Source organism: Salmo trutta, chromosome 1, assembly GCF_901001165.1.
Source record: "Salmo trutta chromosome 1, fSalTru1.1, whole genome shotgun sequence".
Taxonomy (NCBI): domain Eukaryota; kingdom Metazoa; phylum Chordata; class Actinopteri; order Salmoniformes; family Salmonidae; genus Salmo; species Salmo trutta.
The window spans coordinates 32,488,104-32,503,981 of record NC_042957.1 but is presented as its reverse complement, the minus strand read 5'-3'; the positions used below and the strand labels follow the sequence as shown (position 1 = coordinate 32,503,981).

The 15,878-nt window shown below is 43.8% G+C and overlaps 1 protein-coding gene across 5 annotated transcripts in view; it reads right to left on the bottom strand.

The window, feature by feature from the left end:
• Nucleotides 1-2,552: 2,552 nt before the first annotated feature.
• LOC115194258 (ephrin type-A receptor 7) overlaps nucleotides 2,553-15,878 on the bottom strand; it is a 73,169-nt gene continuing 59,843 nt past the window's right edge. The window contains exons 7-17 of one of the 5 annotated variants that reach the window (XM_029753794.1): nucleotides 14,296-14,464; nucleotides 13,491-13,602; nucleotides 12,451-12,506; nucleotides 10,368-10,493; nucleotides 9,742-9,927; nucleotides 7,801-7,862; nucleotides 7,196-7,405; nucleotides 6,723-6,938; nucleotides 4,959-5,152; nucleotides 4,039-4,194; nucleotides 2,553-3,766 (exon numbers count right to left, since the gene is read on the bottom strand). In XM_029753794.1, coding sequence (XP_029609654.1) covers nucleotides 3,652-3,766; nucleotides 4,039-4,194; nucleotides 4,959-5,152; nucleotides 6,723-6,938; nucleotides 7,196-7,405; nucleotides 7,801-7,862; nucleotides 9,742-9,927; nucleotides 10,368-10,493; nucleotides 12,451-12,506; nucleotides 13,491-13,602; nucleotides 14,296-14,464 — 1,602 coding nt within the window. In that variant the 3' untranslated portion in view covers nucleotides 2,553-3,651. The remainder of the gene's footprint in view (nucleotides 3,767-4,038; nucleotides 4,195-4,958; nucleotides 5,153-6,722; nucleotides 6,939-7,195; nucleotides 7,406-7,800; nucleotides 7,863-9,741; nucleotides 9,928-10,367; nucleotides 10,494-12,450; nucleotides 12,507-13,490; nucleotides 13,603-14,295; nucleotides 14,465-15,878) is intronic. The other 4 variants (XM_029753827.1, XM_029753816.1, XM_029753805.1 and 1 more) reach the window with 4 other exon arrangements.

Sequence of the window (15,878 nt, the reverse complement as noted above, 5' to 3'; positions counted from 1 at the left end):
CCTCTGCTGCAGAGGATACGTTCATTAGAGTAACCAGCCTCAGAAATTGCAGCCCAAATAAATGCTGCACAGAGTTCAAGTAACAGACACATCTCAACATCAACTGTTCAGAGGAGACTGCGTGAATCAGGCCTTCATGGTTGAATTGCTGCAAAGAAACCACTACTAAAGGACACCAATAAGAAGAAGAGACTTGTTTGGGCCAATAAACACGAGCAATGGACATTCAACCTGTGGAAATTTGTCCTTTGGTCTGATGAGTCCAAATGTGACAATTTTGGTTCCAATCGCAGGTGAATGGTTGATCTCAGCATGTGTGGTATCCACTGTGAAGCATTGAGGAGGAGGTGTGATGGTGTGGGGGTGCTTTGTTGGTGACACTGTCTGTGATTTATTTAGAATTCAAGGCACACTTAACCAGCATGGCTACCACAGCCTTCTGCAGCGATATGCCACCCCATCTGGCTTGGGCTTAGTGGGACTATCATTTGTTTTTCAACAGGACAATGACCCAACACCTCCAGGCTGTGTAAGATCTATTTGACCAAGAAGGAGAGTGATGGAGTGCTGCATCAGATGACCTGGCCTCCACAATCACCCGACCTCCACCCAATTGAGATGGTTTGGGATGAGTTGGACCGCAGAGGGAAGGAAAAGCAGCCAACAAGTGCTCAGCATATGTGGGAAATCCTTCAAGACTGTTAGAAAAGCATTCCAGGTGAAGCTGGTTGAGAGAATGCCTAGAGTCTACAAAGCAGTCATCAAGGCAAAGGGTGGCTACTTTGAAGAATCTAAAATCTAAAAATTTGTTTAACACTTCTTCGGTTACTACATGATTCCATATGTGTTTCATAGTTTTGATGTCTTCACTATTAGTCTACAATGTAGAAAATATGAAAAACCCTTGAATGAGTAGGTGTGTCCAAACTTTTGACTGGTACTGTATGTTTATCCACCTCTTCTCAAAATACTGTGAACCCCCCCTCCCCCCTTTTTTTTACACAACTGCAGTTGGAAATACCTATATTTTCCTTACTTTTAATGAGAAAGAAATGAGTGAACCAACCATTCGTCAGAGAATAATACAATGCTGAAGACATATATGATAACATTCATTTTGTTGTAAAAGGTGAAGACTGATGGCACCATTAGGTTGGCTTTTTAGCACATCTTCGCAGAGCCCATTCCTAATCTCTGTGCCCTGATTAGCATACAAAGGGCCAGGGAAGTAAAAAAAAAAAAAAAAAAAAGCATGGAAACACTTTTATGCATGTTACATCACCCATACTGTTTGCCTGGCTCTCCTGAATGGCTAGGGCTGGGACGGTAAGTGATTTTCACAGTTTGATCATCGTAATAAGGAGTATCAGGATTTTCTATATATCATGATATTGGGTTATTAGATACTGTAAGTACCTCATATCAAACTGAAGGCCTTCAAATTCAGTGTGGTGCAATGGAAAGGATGATGTCATGACTAATGCATGTGCCTCTCTGCTGCTTGAATGTCATTTCACCCCACTGTTACAGCCATATATTCCAAATATATTCATACACTGTGACCTCGTTATTAAGTCATTAGCATATTCCGGGATACCATTTCGTAAGTGGCATTACTATTTAATGATTTGATAACTTAGTATACCGGTATATTATCCCAGCACAACAGACATTTCTGTAAAACCTAGCACCTTCAAATCTCAGAGGAGGACCATTTCTACCTGGGCTAATTATTGCTCTGTTTGGTCAATCTTCTACCCTACACTGACTGTGTCAATCATCAATCGTGAAATTCAACATACGCAAGTGTGCATGATTTTCAAGTTCAGGATGAATGGAGCAGGTTGGCATTTACTTTCATGAGTCTTGCCCTGGAGGCAGCTCTGCAGGGTGGTCACTAGCTGGCACAGCCACAAAGTCATAAAATCAGATTTTATACCTAACACTAACCTTAACCCTAACCTTGAGGGGTTGGGTTAAATGCAGAAGACACATTCCAGTTGAAGGCATTCGGTTGTACAACTGACTAGGTATCCCGCTTTCCCTTTCCTTTCCTTTAACCACACTACTAACCCTAATGTCTAACCCTTACCTTAAATTAAGACCAAAAAGCGAATGTTTGTTTTCATGAATTTTTACGATATATCCAATTAGGATTTTACAGCTGGCCCATCTAGCGGAAACTGCTCAGTTCTGCCTCCAGGGCAAGATTCGTAACAATAAACGTCAACCTGCATGAAAGGATACCACAAAGAAAATGGGGAACCTTTCCATTCAACCCTACACAAGACCTGTCTCACTGAACTGCAAAAAACATTGCCATTGAATAGCCTAAAAATAATGTCAATACATTAGTCTAACACATTTTAAGGCATTATTACTTCTAGAAAGAACGTACACAGCATTTCCTAGATTCACCCTCAACCACTGTATTCACTAAAATACGAAACAAATACTGTTTGCTGCAACATTGTTTTTTGGGGGGGGGGGGGATTTCAATGGCAACACCGTTTGCGGTGGATCAAGTCATCTCATTAAGTTTCAATACAATCTTTCTGTAGAGCTATCTGTGGAAACGTTCAATTAATGAATTAAACAACGGAAATCAAAGTTCAAATTGAAAGCACATTGGACAATATGATCAAATGATTAATGTGGTAAACATGAACATGTAAAGAATGTTGCCACTTTGATGCTTGATATTAGATATAAAAGTTGTGATCAATCTTAAATCAATTTGAATGATTGGTGTAATACTGTTTCAAAATGTCTACATACAAATTTGAAATCTGATTTTTCCATCATAAAATGGGAGCATCTGTGTTCAAAAAAATGCATACAGCAAAGCACTCCTGTAAGCTTCAAACGACCAAGAGAATACTACTATCTCTGAAGTCACTTATCTGAGGTGCAAGATACCATTTTTCACTTCAAAAACATCAGGAAGAAAAAACACAACTCACTGCAAACAGTTAAAACAGCCAGTAGTGTCTCAAGACAAACTGGTCAAAGTACCTCTAAATCATTTCCACCAAAATGTTCAGACACCATATTCATCCTTTTGGATGGGAACGTTTACCCTGTTGTCAAGTCCAAAATAGAAAAAAGGAAGAAAACAATTGTATGGGGAAAATAAAAATGAAAGATTACGGTACGTACCACACCATATCACTGTGGCTCCTGACACTAACAAAATGAACAAACTAGTAAAGAAAATACTGAAAAACCACCGCAAGGGGAATAAACAAATTGTTTGAAATCTTTTTTCTTTTTCCTTTTTTTAAGTGAAATCCATTTTCATGGTGCACAAATAAAATCATTCACGAGGTTAAAAGAACAAGGTAATACGTATCAAACTCATTTTCCAAAGCTCCATCTCTGTTTGATATGTTGTTGAGAGTTCCTCAGAGCGTTTTAAGTTCGGCGTCATGTTCAGGTAGTATTCTGTCATTCTCTCCTTAGTACCCGTTCTAAAGAGGGGTTAAATCCTTCGCCAAGGATCACAGGAATTATTTCATTCCGAAACATCCGGAAAAAAATAGTCAGATAGGAGACGACATCACGTCACATGATTTTCAAAGATTATCCTGGGAGGTTTTGCCTTAGTGCTGCTCTAGATAGCCCGTCCACAGGGGGCACTGTAGTCTGTCATCACACCTGGATTCCTGTGCCATGGAGATGCAGCATCTGGGCTCTCATAGTCTGTATGCTGCTCATGATCTTCTTCTGATGGCCCACTAAACTGATCCCCAAGCTCATCACATCCCTGCAAGACAAGACGGCCAATCATAAATCACAGCAGTTGACAACGGAGAGGCTCAAAACATCCCATGATGTATAGCAGCACCAGGTATTTCATTAATGGACGAATAGATCTGAAAACATGACAGGCTTGTTTATGAATCACAATGATGAAATAAAAATGCAGTAGTGCCATGTCCAATGATATTGAATGAGAAAATAGTTATATGACAACTCTCCAGAACTGGCTATATTGGATTTGACCTCCACAAGGGTTTTAAAGTTCAGGTTCCTTACTCAATTGACATCCTGGCCACAGAGTCCAGTGAGCTGTAGCCAGCGGCGGTGAAGTTGTCTCTGTATCTCTCCATCTTGATGGCCTCCAGCCACTCCCCAACCGAGCGGAAAGTAGTGAAGTCTGGTGTGCTCTGATCTAACAGGGGACTAATCGGTCTGTTGGATGAGCAAGAGGAAGCCATTAACGTCTCATGCGAAAACTGAAACATTCCCATAACAAACACAAATTGAGCCGGGAGCAAAATACAAAGACAGCCAAAGACATCCCGGGGTAACAGTAAACTGCATGTGAAAAACAAATTAACACATTTTGAAAATTTCAATCGATGTCACAATTCAAAAGTGCCGATGCCGTTTGATCCTCTTTTTCAAACAAACGTGTGTGCTATAAGTAACTATCAAAAACACTCAACATCATATGGATGGTAATTTTACTTCAAACCTCCACAAAATGGCCTTCAAAAATGGAAGCACTTTCTAACAGTTATTTTTTTTGGGGGGGGGGGGGTTACGCTGTCAATCTCACCCAGGGAGATTGTGTTCTGAATGTAAATAGAGTTAATTTGACAAATGTCCCAGAGGGGTCCAGAGTTCCCACAGCACTTAAAAACCCCAGGAACTCATTACAGGGATTGATTTAAAAGCCCTGCTATTGACCATAAAGCCATGGAAGCTGCTTTGGCTTATTGATTCTCCGGGATTTATCTTTCATCTGTGAACTCCTGTGGATAAATCAACCCCTGGATGCTTTGGATTGTCCACTAATGTAGCTCCATAGGAAAGAAATATGAAGAAGCAATACATACTTCCATAGCCTTACAGTTACTTCGGTCACATTTTATAACTGAAGCTGTTAATTTATTCCATTTGGAGGTTTGTAGTGCTCAGTTACAGGGTTTAATGAGACAAGCGTTCCTTACCTCGTGCAGGTTCCCACCGGGGTTTTCAAGGTATTGGGATTGCGAATCATCTTATCAAGGATGCCAACTATTTGATCAAATTTGGGTCGATCGGCCCTGTCTTTCTGCCAGCAGTCCAGCATTAGCTGGTGCAGACCTGGAGGGCAGTCCATGGGAGCAGGGAGGCGGTACCCCTCTTCTATGGCCTTTATCACCTGGGAAAACCAAAACACAGGCAAGTCTTTAAGGGCTATTACCACTACCATTACCACCACATTAACACAAGTCACCATTTACTAGAGTTCATTTCCATTTCATTCTCTAATCAAGATGTTTGTAAACAGGAAGTGTCAGTACAAGTCTTGTGTGGTTCCCTATTTACAGAAGTGGTGCTTTGAGGAGAAACAGGCCTAACCAGATGTAATCACTCAGTCTCAGCTTGTTAAGATGATGGTGAGACCCAAGGACCCAGAGTAGCAGGACCCAAATTAGGAGATATTGAGAGTAGCATCTAGTGTCCCTGTATGGTACAGAGATGGGTCTCTAGAACACCTGCCCATGCCTGTCATATTATACAAATAGACCTGATTGTAATTAATTAAGCAAACACTGGCTCTGTTTTCCCTTAGATGCATCCTTCATATTGTTTGTACTCTTTGTCTCATCAATAGACTGGATTTACACAGGTCTAATGAATAATGAAAATACACAAAGTTGCATATCTTCAAGCTACTTCTATTCTCACTGTGTCAATAGTTAAAAACAAAGTCCATTGAAAGTCAACGGCGTGAGAACTTTAAACATTAGGGGCAATGGGCACCTTTGATTTGAGACTCAACCGTCTCTTCCTCTATTTCGGGGAATGTGAGTTTGTTAATTTTCTGCACATATTCATCTGTTATTCCTGTCAGGGCTATTCAAACAAGACTGAGCTAAGGAAGAAAAAGTGTCAAAGGAGCTGTTTGCCGACATCTTGACAGAGGAACTGTAATCTCTGACATTGATGCCTGTCAAGCACGCTACTTCCATAACCAATCATGTTTAGCATTTCTAACAGCTGATTGTTCAATCAGCAGGCTTCCCATTAGGAGGAGCTGAGCGTAATATAATCCTATTTAGTCTTTCTGCTGAGGAGAAGACTGTTTGTCCTACTGGATTATGTCATCTTTAACTTCGCCACGGGAGAAAACTACCACTGGAGCATCTTTCAGACAAGTACTTGCAAACAGTGGCAAATGAAACCATTTTACCGGTTATTAAGTATCATCGTTACAGACTTTCAAATCGGCGGCCAAACTCCTCTAAAGCCACTCTTACGATCAGCACGATGAACAGATTTGCAATGTTCATCTGTTCCAATTTAGCCTGAAACAAAGCAACGACCGCAGCTAAAACTGAAAGTTCCATATGACTAACTAGATAGCTCCGGCATTATTGAACTCTGACAAACAAGGTTCAATTATCATAACTCATTATAAAGGTTAAAAGCAGTTTTGAAGTCCAAAAAGTATTTTGTATGCCAAGTATTAAGTCTTTCTTTGTATTATCATATAAAAGCATTTTATGAATATCAATCTCTGATTAAAACAGAATGAATGAATACCTAACAATCCTCCTCATTCAACTCTAAATAGTCATTGTGGCCCACGTTTCAATCAGTCCTAAGAATTCAGCAAATTCTGTTATTCTGTTCATTTCTGTAATATGATGGCCAGTCTCTGAGTAACATGTGAAACCTGACATGTATTTGGTGAATGATTGACGTCATGTAAGAGAGCAACTCACATCTTGATTGGACATGTCCCAGTAAGGCCGTTCACCATAGGACATGACCTCCCACATGACAATGCCATAACTCCACACATCACTAGCGGAAGTGAATTTACGGTACTGGATGGCTTCCATTGCTGTCCATCGAACAGGTATTTTTCCACCCTGTTCAGTAAAATGCAGGTCAGTGGCTGGAGTAAAGATCAAATTCATTATATCCTGCATCTTCCCCTAAAACATCAATTAGAATAGAGTTACAACTTTGCACACAGGGTCAGCAAAACTTCCAAACGTTCAAAGCTAAAACTTCACCAAAGAGACTGCAGGCCTTGCATATTGAATAACTAGGCCCAGACATGCATGGGCATGCATGCGTAGTTTATACTCCATTCCCATGCATTGGCTGTTGGCTTGATTTGAGTGTTCAGAGAGAGAGCTCAGGGAGGCTAGGCAGGGAAAGCAATACGGGGCTGGTTTAATTGACTCACCGTTGTTGTGTAGACAGCCTCGGGATCGTCATCGATCACTCTTGACAGGCCGAAGTCAGACACTTTACATACGAGATTGCTGTTGACAAGTACGTTTCGTGCAGCCAGATCTCGATGGACATACCCCATGTCGGAGAGATATCTCATCCCTGCTGCTATGCCCCGCAGCATCCCCACTAACTGGATCACTGTGAACTGACCATCATGTTTCTGTACACAACAGAGGAAAAGAGTCAGCTAAGCAAAATCCACTCAGTTCACAAACGTATTGCAGTGCTATTATTTATAGAATAAGGAACGCTTAATGCGAACATACTGTATTTCACATGTATAACTGGCAAGGGAGTTGCGGTTTACATTTTTTTTGTTACATTTAACCTTTATTTAACTAGGCAAGTCAGTTAAGAACAATGACAGGCTACCCCGGCCAAACCCGAATGACGCTGGGCCAGTTGTGCGCCGCCCTATGGGACTCCCAATCACGGCCGGATGTGACACAGCCTGGATTCAAACCAGGGACAATAGTGACGCCTCTTGCACTGAGACGCAGTGCCTTAGACCGCTGCCCCACTCGGGGAGCATTGAACGCGTTGAAAGGTACTCACCCTGAGAAAAGCGTCTAACGAGCCGTTTTCCATATATTCAATCACAATCATCACCGGTTTGCCTGAAAACAAGGGTGACACATCCATTATTTGACAACAACAACAAAAAATGTCTTGCAATTGTTTATTAACGGCTTGCTAAAACACAAATCCGCCTTTAGTGTTATATTGAACCATTTGTTTCACTGGGTTGTAATTAAGTGCTAACATCTGTTCCTTATTTTAGGCTGTCTAAATGAGACAATATAAAGCAGGGAGCAAGGCTATTTTTATCAGAAACACTATATGTACAAAAGTTTGCGGTCACCCCTTCAAATTTGTGAATTTGGCTGTTTCAGCCACACCCGTTGCCGACAGCTGTAGAAAACTGAGCACGCAGCCATGCAATCTCTATAGACAAACATTGGCAGCAGAATGGCCTTACTGAAGAGCTCGGTGACTTTCAACGTGGCACCGTCATAGGATGCCACCTTTCCAACAAGTCAGTTCGTCTAGCAGGGCAGATATCTGAGCTGCACCGGTCAACTGTATGTGTTATTATTGTGAAGTAGAAACATTGAGGAGCAACAACGGCTCAGCCGCAAAGTGGTAGGCCACACAAGCTCACAGAACGGGATCGCCGAGTGCTGAATCGCATAGCGCGTAAAATTGTCTGAGTTCCAAACTTCCTTTGGAAGCAATGACAGCACAATAACTTTTTGTTGGGAGCTTGAAATGGAATGGGTTTCCATGGCCGAGCACCCGCACACAAGCCTAAGTTCACCATGCGCAATGCCAAGCGTCGGCTGGAGGGGTGTAAAGGTTGTCGCTATTGGACTCCGGAGCAGTGGAAACATCTGAAGTGATGTATCATGCTTCACCATCTGGCAGTCCAAGGGACAAATCTAGGTTTGGTGGATGCCAGGAGAACGCTACCTGCCTCTATGCATAGTGCCAACTGTAAAGTTTGGTGGAGGAGGAATAATGGTCTGGGGCCTGTTTTTCATGTTTTGGGCTAAGTCCCTTAGCTCCAGTGAAGGGACATTTTAATGCTACAGAATACAATGACATTCTAGACGATTCTGTGATTCCAACTTTGTGGCAACAGTTTGGCGAAGGCCCTTTCCTGTTTCAGCATGACAATGCCCCCATGCACAAAGCGAGGTCCAAACTGAAATGGTTTGTCGGGATTGGTGTGGAAGAACTTGACTGGCATGCACAGAGCCCTGACCTCAACCTCATCGAACACCTTTAGGATGAATTGGAACGCAGACCGTGAGCCGGGCCTAATCGGCCAACATCAGTGCCTGACCTCACTAATGCCCTTGTGGCTGAATGGAAGCAAGTCTATTAGTAATACTTTTGGTCAGGAACAAAAAAAGTATGTGCACACCTGCTCGTTGAACATCTCATTCCAAGATCATGGGCATTAATATGGAGTAGGTCCCCCCTTTGCTGCTATAACAGCCTCCAGTCTTCTGGGAAGGCTTTCCACTAGATATTGGAACATTGCTGCGGGGACTTGCTTCCATGCAGCCACAAGAGCATTAGCATTAGTGACGTTGGGCACTGATGTTGGGCATTTAGGCCTCGCTCAAATTTGACAAACTGACTTGTTGGAAAGGTGGCATCCTATGATGGGTGCCACGTTGAAAGTCACTGAGCTCTTCAATAAGGCCATTCTACTGCCAATATTTGTCTATGGAGATTGCATGGCTGTGTGGTCGATTTTATACACCTGTCAACAACGGATGTGGCTGAAATAGCCCAATCCACTAATTTGAAGGGGAGTCCACATACTTTTGTATATATAGTGTATGTACATATTAAGAATGGTCTTTGAGTGCACTTGCTTTACTTTCTTGCTGCAGCTGTAGGCGTGTGTGTGTGTGTGTGTGTGTGTGTGTGTGTGTGTGTGTGTGTGTGTGTGTGTGTGTGTTTGAGAGAGAATGCAGTCCTTACCTCTGGTCACCACTCCCTCCAGATGGACAACATTGGGATGGTCAAACTGGCCCATAATGCTGGCCTCACACAGGAAGTCCCTCCTCTGTTTCTCTGAGTAGCCCACCTTCAGGGTTTTAATGGCCACTGACATGTCCCGTTTCCCTGGGAGCTTCATCCGTCCACTACACACCTCCCCAAACTCTCCTGTGATACAGACACAGAGACAAAACCCCTCATGAGTCATGAACCTTCAGAAAAACTAGCAATCATGTTTTTTTACAAAGTGCTTAGTGTACGTTCAGAGAAAACAGCTGTGCTGCAGGAGATAATAAATTGGAGTAGGACATCTTGTTATGCCCAAGCTGTGGAAATATAGATACTCTCATTGACTGCATCTCTAAAACTGATGTGGCAGCAATTCATCAGCCGTGAAGCATCTTTGCTATTGTCGTACCTTTAAAAAAGATGCAGGCCCACACATTAACTGCAATGAACTTTTCCCCCCTTTTTGCAATTGCCCTATCAATATACAGCGAGGATAAACCGTGTCCCAATTCAAAGTGTAAATATGTGGCTGTCATTGTGATGTATGAGTGTATGGTATGACTAAACAGAGAGAGCTGGGAGACACCAGCCAGACTCACCTGCTCCAATAACTCGCTCAATCTTAATGCAGGACGCGTCCAGCTCCTTGGCAAATTGATGGACAGCCCTGTTCGGGTCCTCGTAGGTTTCAGGGTCAATGTATGTTTTGGTGCCTGGAAATTTAACTGTAGAAAGGTAAGGGGATTACTGTTATGATTAAATATGCATACAGCATGCCGGGCCGACCGGGCGCTTGTCAGACACACCATTACCAACAGCAACCATTCAGAAGGAATTGCTAAACAGCCAGCTGATGGAAAGCACCTGTGTCAAAAAGCTCTTTCTACAAACACCCTTATACCAGACATTTATTCTTTTTTCCTTTTTTATTTTTCCTCCAATAGAAATGAACACGTTATTATATTTTCTTCTCAACCTCCTCACAAAAGGACCAACAAAGGTTTGAGCAGCCTAGAACGAGATTTACTGCCAAGGTTGTCTGCTATACTGAGCAGGTTTTGGAGCTAGCTCAGACCAATCAAGCTCTGCCAGTGAATGAACAGTCTGTTAGACAGACCCTGATATACAGTAATGCCAGTCACGAATGCAAGTTATTTACTTATGGTCGTTTCTGTGGCTTGATTAACCTCCTGAATCATGCTGCCCAGGTAATGGTGACTGTAGTTATATCACAGTTAGATCAGCACAACGAGTACATGTTTTGAATCATGTATCACCATAAAATATGAAGTAACACAAATGGTACTGGAATGACTCATACGTATTCATGCACACATAGGGGAAATGCGTAGTACAAAGAAAAATAAGCATTTAGCTGACCGTGGTTTGAGAAAAAATATATGATATAATGCCACACTAATAAATGACACTGTTATGGTACATGTGTGTGTTCCGCTGACCTAATTTGTTCATATCAAATTCCCCCTAATTACAACATAACCTGCCAACTTCCATACCACAAGCTATTTAATGAGATGCATATAGCTGAAGACAATAACATACAAGGAAAACAGACACACCAAAACACCATAATTAAATTACTAATCAGCTCCAGGCTCAATAACGACAAGCAGAACAAAAAAATTCTGCAATATCCTCTGTTTGCGTCCTGGAAAGCCATATTGGCCGACCCACTAACAAACACTATGCATTGTTTTCCAGCTAGGAGCTCCAGCGATGGCAGCTGATATTTCCCTCCACTCGCTCCTATAATTGCTTCGTCCATCCAAGCTGTCACTGGATCTGATAGGGAGACGTCTTATCACGACTTCTCGCGCTACACAGCGGACAAATTAAGCCTACATGTTGAATTCACGCACTATCTGGCTTCTGTCGCCCTGGCAGCGTTTCCTCATTTAATATTGTCGAGCAAGTCCCTCTATTAGGCCCAACAACAGCGGAGCCGCTCTTGTTTGTGTTTTCATCAGCCAGTGTTTTTAGCAAGAGGACCTGTGCCTTCCTACAGCTTGATCTGTCAAGTACTTAGCAGCCGAGGACCGTGGAACGCCAACACAGCCCTCTTTCTACCGCTGTGGCCATGCCGACACCCTGAACCTTTGTTTCCAAATCGTCAGTTTGCCTGCAGCAACAGATCATTACGGCTTCGCTTGGGAAGATGTCTGCGGCTGCATCTCCAGGGGCATCGTTAGGACTGGGTGGTGTGGTGTGTGTGTTGGTTAAAGGAGCGTGGAAGGAGAACCTTAGGATGGAGTGAATGTATCTCTATCTCTACTCCGAGGAACCCCAGGAAACGAACAGTATACGCCGAGCATACGAAAGAGCCTGAAAAGTTAGTTTTTTTTTCATTTTTAATGAAATATTATCACTTTGAGCTCAGCCCTGGCTCACGGCTCTCTCGCAAATCTCATACGCATGTATTTGCAGTTTGGAACTAAGCCTAATGTCCTCATCTCAACAGATTTGTCCATTAAATCCCAAACAGATGCTAGTGCGAGGGTTCCTGTCTTTCGTTAGAATAAAAACCTATCAAATGAAAGGGATCAAACATTACGGCGCGGGGGCCTTGTTGATGGACCCGTTTCCCGTGTCACGGCGAGGCCGTGCTGTAATTGAGGTGTTTCAATGTGTGCGTGTGAGCTGGCGGGGAAAGAAGGGACTCACATTGGAAATACAGCTCCTCGTCTCCTTCCTGGTCCGCCTTGCTGTAGCCACAGTGTCTGACAGGGAGAGAGGTAGACACACAATCAACTGATTGGGCAGAGGCAGAAGGTAGAATGGTCTGTTTTGCTAGAATCTTAATGCAGCGAAGCCATAATGCAGTCTATACAGATACAGTACCAGCGGAGAGGTATGGGAACAATGTTTGGCTGCTGATGTTGAACTAAAGTACCCTCGTGTGGTACTACTACATGCTGTTCTCTGTAAAAGACTGATCAGCATTCCTTGTTATATTAATTTGCAACACTGATGTATTGAATGCACCCTCAAGCAGGTAATTCATTGCACTATACAATAGTGTTTGCTGGCAAACTGAAAAATGGATGGATGGGAAACATCAAGTAACAAATGGTTGACATGCAGGTTAATATGTCAAATGCATATAGAAATTCCATGTGTACAAGGCTCTACCCCCATGTAAGGCATGCTGTGATGAAATGCTATCCATATAGTAATGAAGCATCATTGGAGGAGCGCACCAGGAAATGGCGGTAATGGTGACTGACACACAGGAGGGTTGCTCTGGTAGGAGATGGCTAGAAGTACTGCCAAACAGTACTTCATCCACCCGAGTGTATTACTGTATAACACCACAGATGTAACACACGCACGCACACACATACATACACAAACACACAGTTAACGGACACACACGGACACACACTCACCATCACCCTCTCACTCGCACGCACACAGAAATATGAGCAAAAACCTTTCATTTTAGAGTACACTTGTCTCTATAATGGATCCATTACAACAACAACAAAAAGACATGCAAAAAATACGGTCCGTTTTTCTTCACAGTGTGAGGACTGGAAAATGATGCATCACAAACCATTAGCACAGCATGCCACAGATGATGGGTGCGTGTGGTGTGTGGTGGCCTGACTCCACGGCTATGGAGGCCAGTGAGTGACAGAAAGGCTAATTGACAAGCAGAGACTCACAGCAGCGGAGAGTCAATGGGGCCCGCGAGAGCGTACCTTCTCCCAATGATGAAGCCGAACACCATGAAGACCAGGATGATGGTCCCCGCCACGGCTACCACCGCGATGATGATGACGGGATTCTGCTCGCTGGAGACAATGGTGGCTGCTTGGAGAGGGACACACACACGCAAGCAGACACACACACACACAAAGGGCACACAGTGTGAACTTTCAGCACATCAGACGTTGGAATCTACAGGGCATAATAGAACCAATGAGGAGTGAGCGGGGAGACTGATAACCCCCTTCTCGCCCTTTACCACAGAGACAAGGGTGTCTAGTTCTATTTCTAGCCTCCGCATGCACGGCTCCACTGTTTCAGAAAGTGGGCTTAATAGTCCCAGATGGTAATGCTGGTGCCCTTCTCCTGAAACAACGACACATTCAGGTTGGATTGTCTCCCATTCAGAGACACATTACACCGCTAGACTATTTGCATTGACAAACCACCAATTGCTCAAAAGAATGGGTGCAGTGGCATTTTCTGCTGTCAGTGCAAACGGTGCATTACTGGGAGAATCCGTGCATTTTAAATCAAGTGAGTTCAGTTGCTATATAAACACCAGCGACAGAGGACGGCAATGATTTCTGAGCCCTGCCACTTTAGTTGAGACCTACTGCTCCTTGTGGACGATCCTCAAGCATATTTCTAAAAGGGAAAATTGGAGCTATGAGATCAGCAGTAACTCGACGAAGGTCTGAACACACTAATCATCTCTATAGAGTGTGTGTGTGTGCTTATGCGTGTGTCCGTGCGTGCCTTTGTGTGTGCACGCCCATGCATGTGTTCTGCTGGTACCTGAGGCCTCCTCCTTGGTGGTGACCTCCAGCCGGGGTCCGTAGGTGCCGTAGCCGGCCGCGGTGAAGGCTCGGATCTGGAACACGTAGGCCGTGCTGGGCTTCAGGTTGTTCACTGTGGCTGACGTGGACCTGGACTTCACTGTGGAGTAGATGCGATCCTTCTGGTCCTTTAGAGAGGAACAGACATTGGCTTTGTGTTATGTTATGTTAGTCCTGTCAATCATAGACACCAAGATACAGCCATTTTTTGAGCATAAATGTTTTGACAATGACAATTGAATCGCGACCCAACATTTATTGTGTGTGTGTGTGGCCTATCAGTGGGAAAGCTGGAATGTTTCTTCAGTTTGATACGTTTATTGAAACTGGGGTGATGGGGTGATGGTTGACAGGTCAACTCGGAGGACATGCTGGCTGTCCAGTCTGTTTCTGCTTTAAGTTTTCAGCACGGCCCTAGCAGAGAAGCCACTTTCACACAGATAGGTAGTGCTGAACGGTAGCAGGATTCTGATTGCATGACAGGCGAGAGCAGGATACTCATTTCCCGGGAAGCGCATGCTCAGTCCGCAAAGAAATGACAGCTCCACCAGCTGATCCTCTTCATTGCCTGGCAACGTGATGCTTACCATCTCCACTCAAAAGGGCTCCCGTATCCAGTCGTCTTGTCTCCTGTTATCCTCTGTGAAGTAGTTGCAAGACTTTCCCTGCAGCTTGACAAGATGCTGTTCAATGTTTTTTTTCTTCAGTGTGTCGCCGTGCGCTTTGTTGACCAGATTCGGAATCTCTACATCAGCATTGGGAAACATGTCAATCCTTCCGTTAGAAACATGACTTTCCCAAACGGTGAGCTTCATCTTGAAGGCATCTACTTTGTCCCTCTGTTCACATCGATTGTGCCCCCTCCCTAGCATTGACACATTGAGCGAATTCAGATGATCAAAAATATCTGGCAGGTAGGCTACCTGCGCCAGCCATTCCTCACAATCGAAATGTTCAGCCAGAGGTGACTTGTTTTCCGAAAGAACCTCAGTAATCTCCGCTCGAAGCTCATAAAAATGACCCAACACTTTAGCCCTGGAAAGCCAGCGGACCTCTGCATGATAAAGCACCTGCTGGTGCTTTACCGTCATGGCAGCTGCCCCATCAGTGGTCACACCGACGCACCAATCCTAGGCCAGTCCCACGGAGTCCAGGAGCATATCCATTGTGTTAAAGATATCCTCTGCAGTGGTGGTGGTGGGCAAATCAGCACTAAAAAGGAACTGCTCCTCGAAGTTATTATCCAAGACGTGTCTGACACAGACCATTAGAATTGCATGGTTGGCCACATCTGTGGATTCATCAAGCCGCACTGCGTAATGGCCATTTGCACTGATGCGCTGTGCTGTCTGGTGCATTGTGTCCTCAGACATGTCCTGGATTCTCCTCATAGTGTCATTGGATAGGGGTGTAGTTTTAAGTTTGTTGGCGTGTGACTCTCCCAAGATTTCAGTGCACATATCAATCGCAGCAGGGAGTATGAGATTCTCTGCGCTGGTGCGGGCTTTTTTGCACTTAGCAATGCGCTGGGCCACAAGGTAT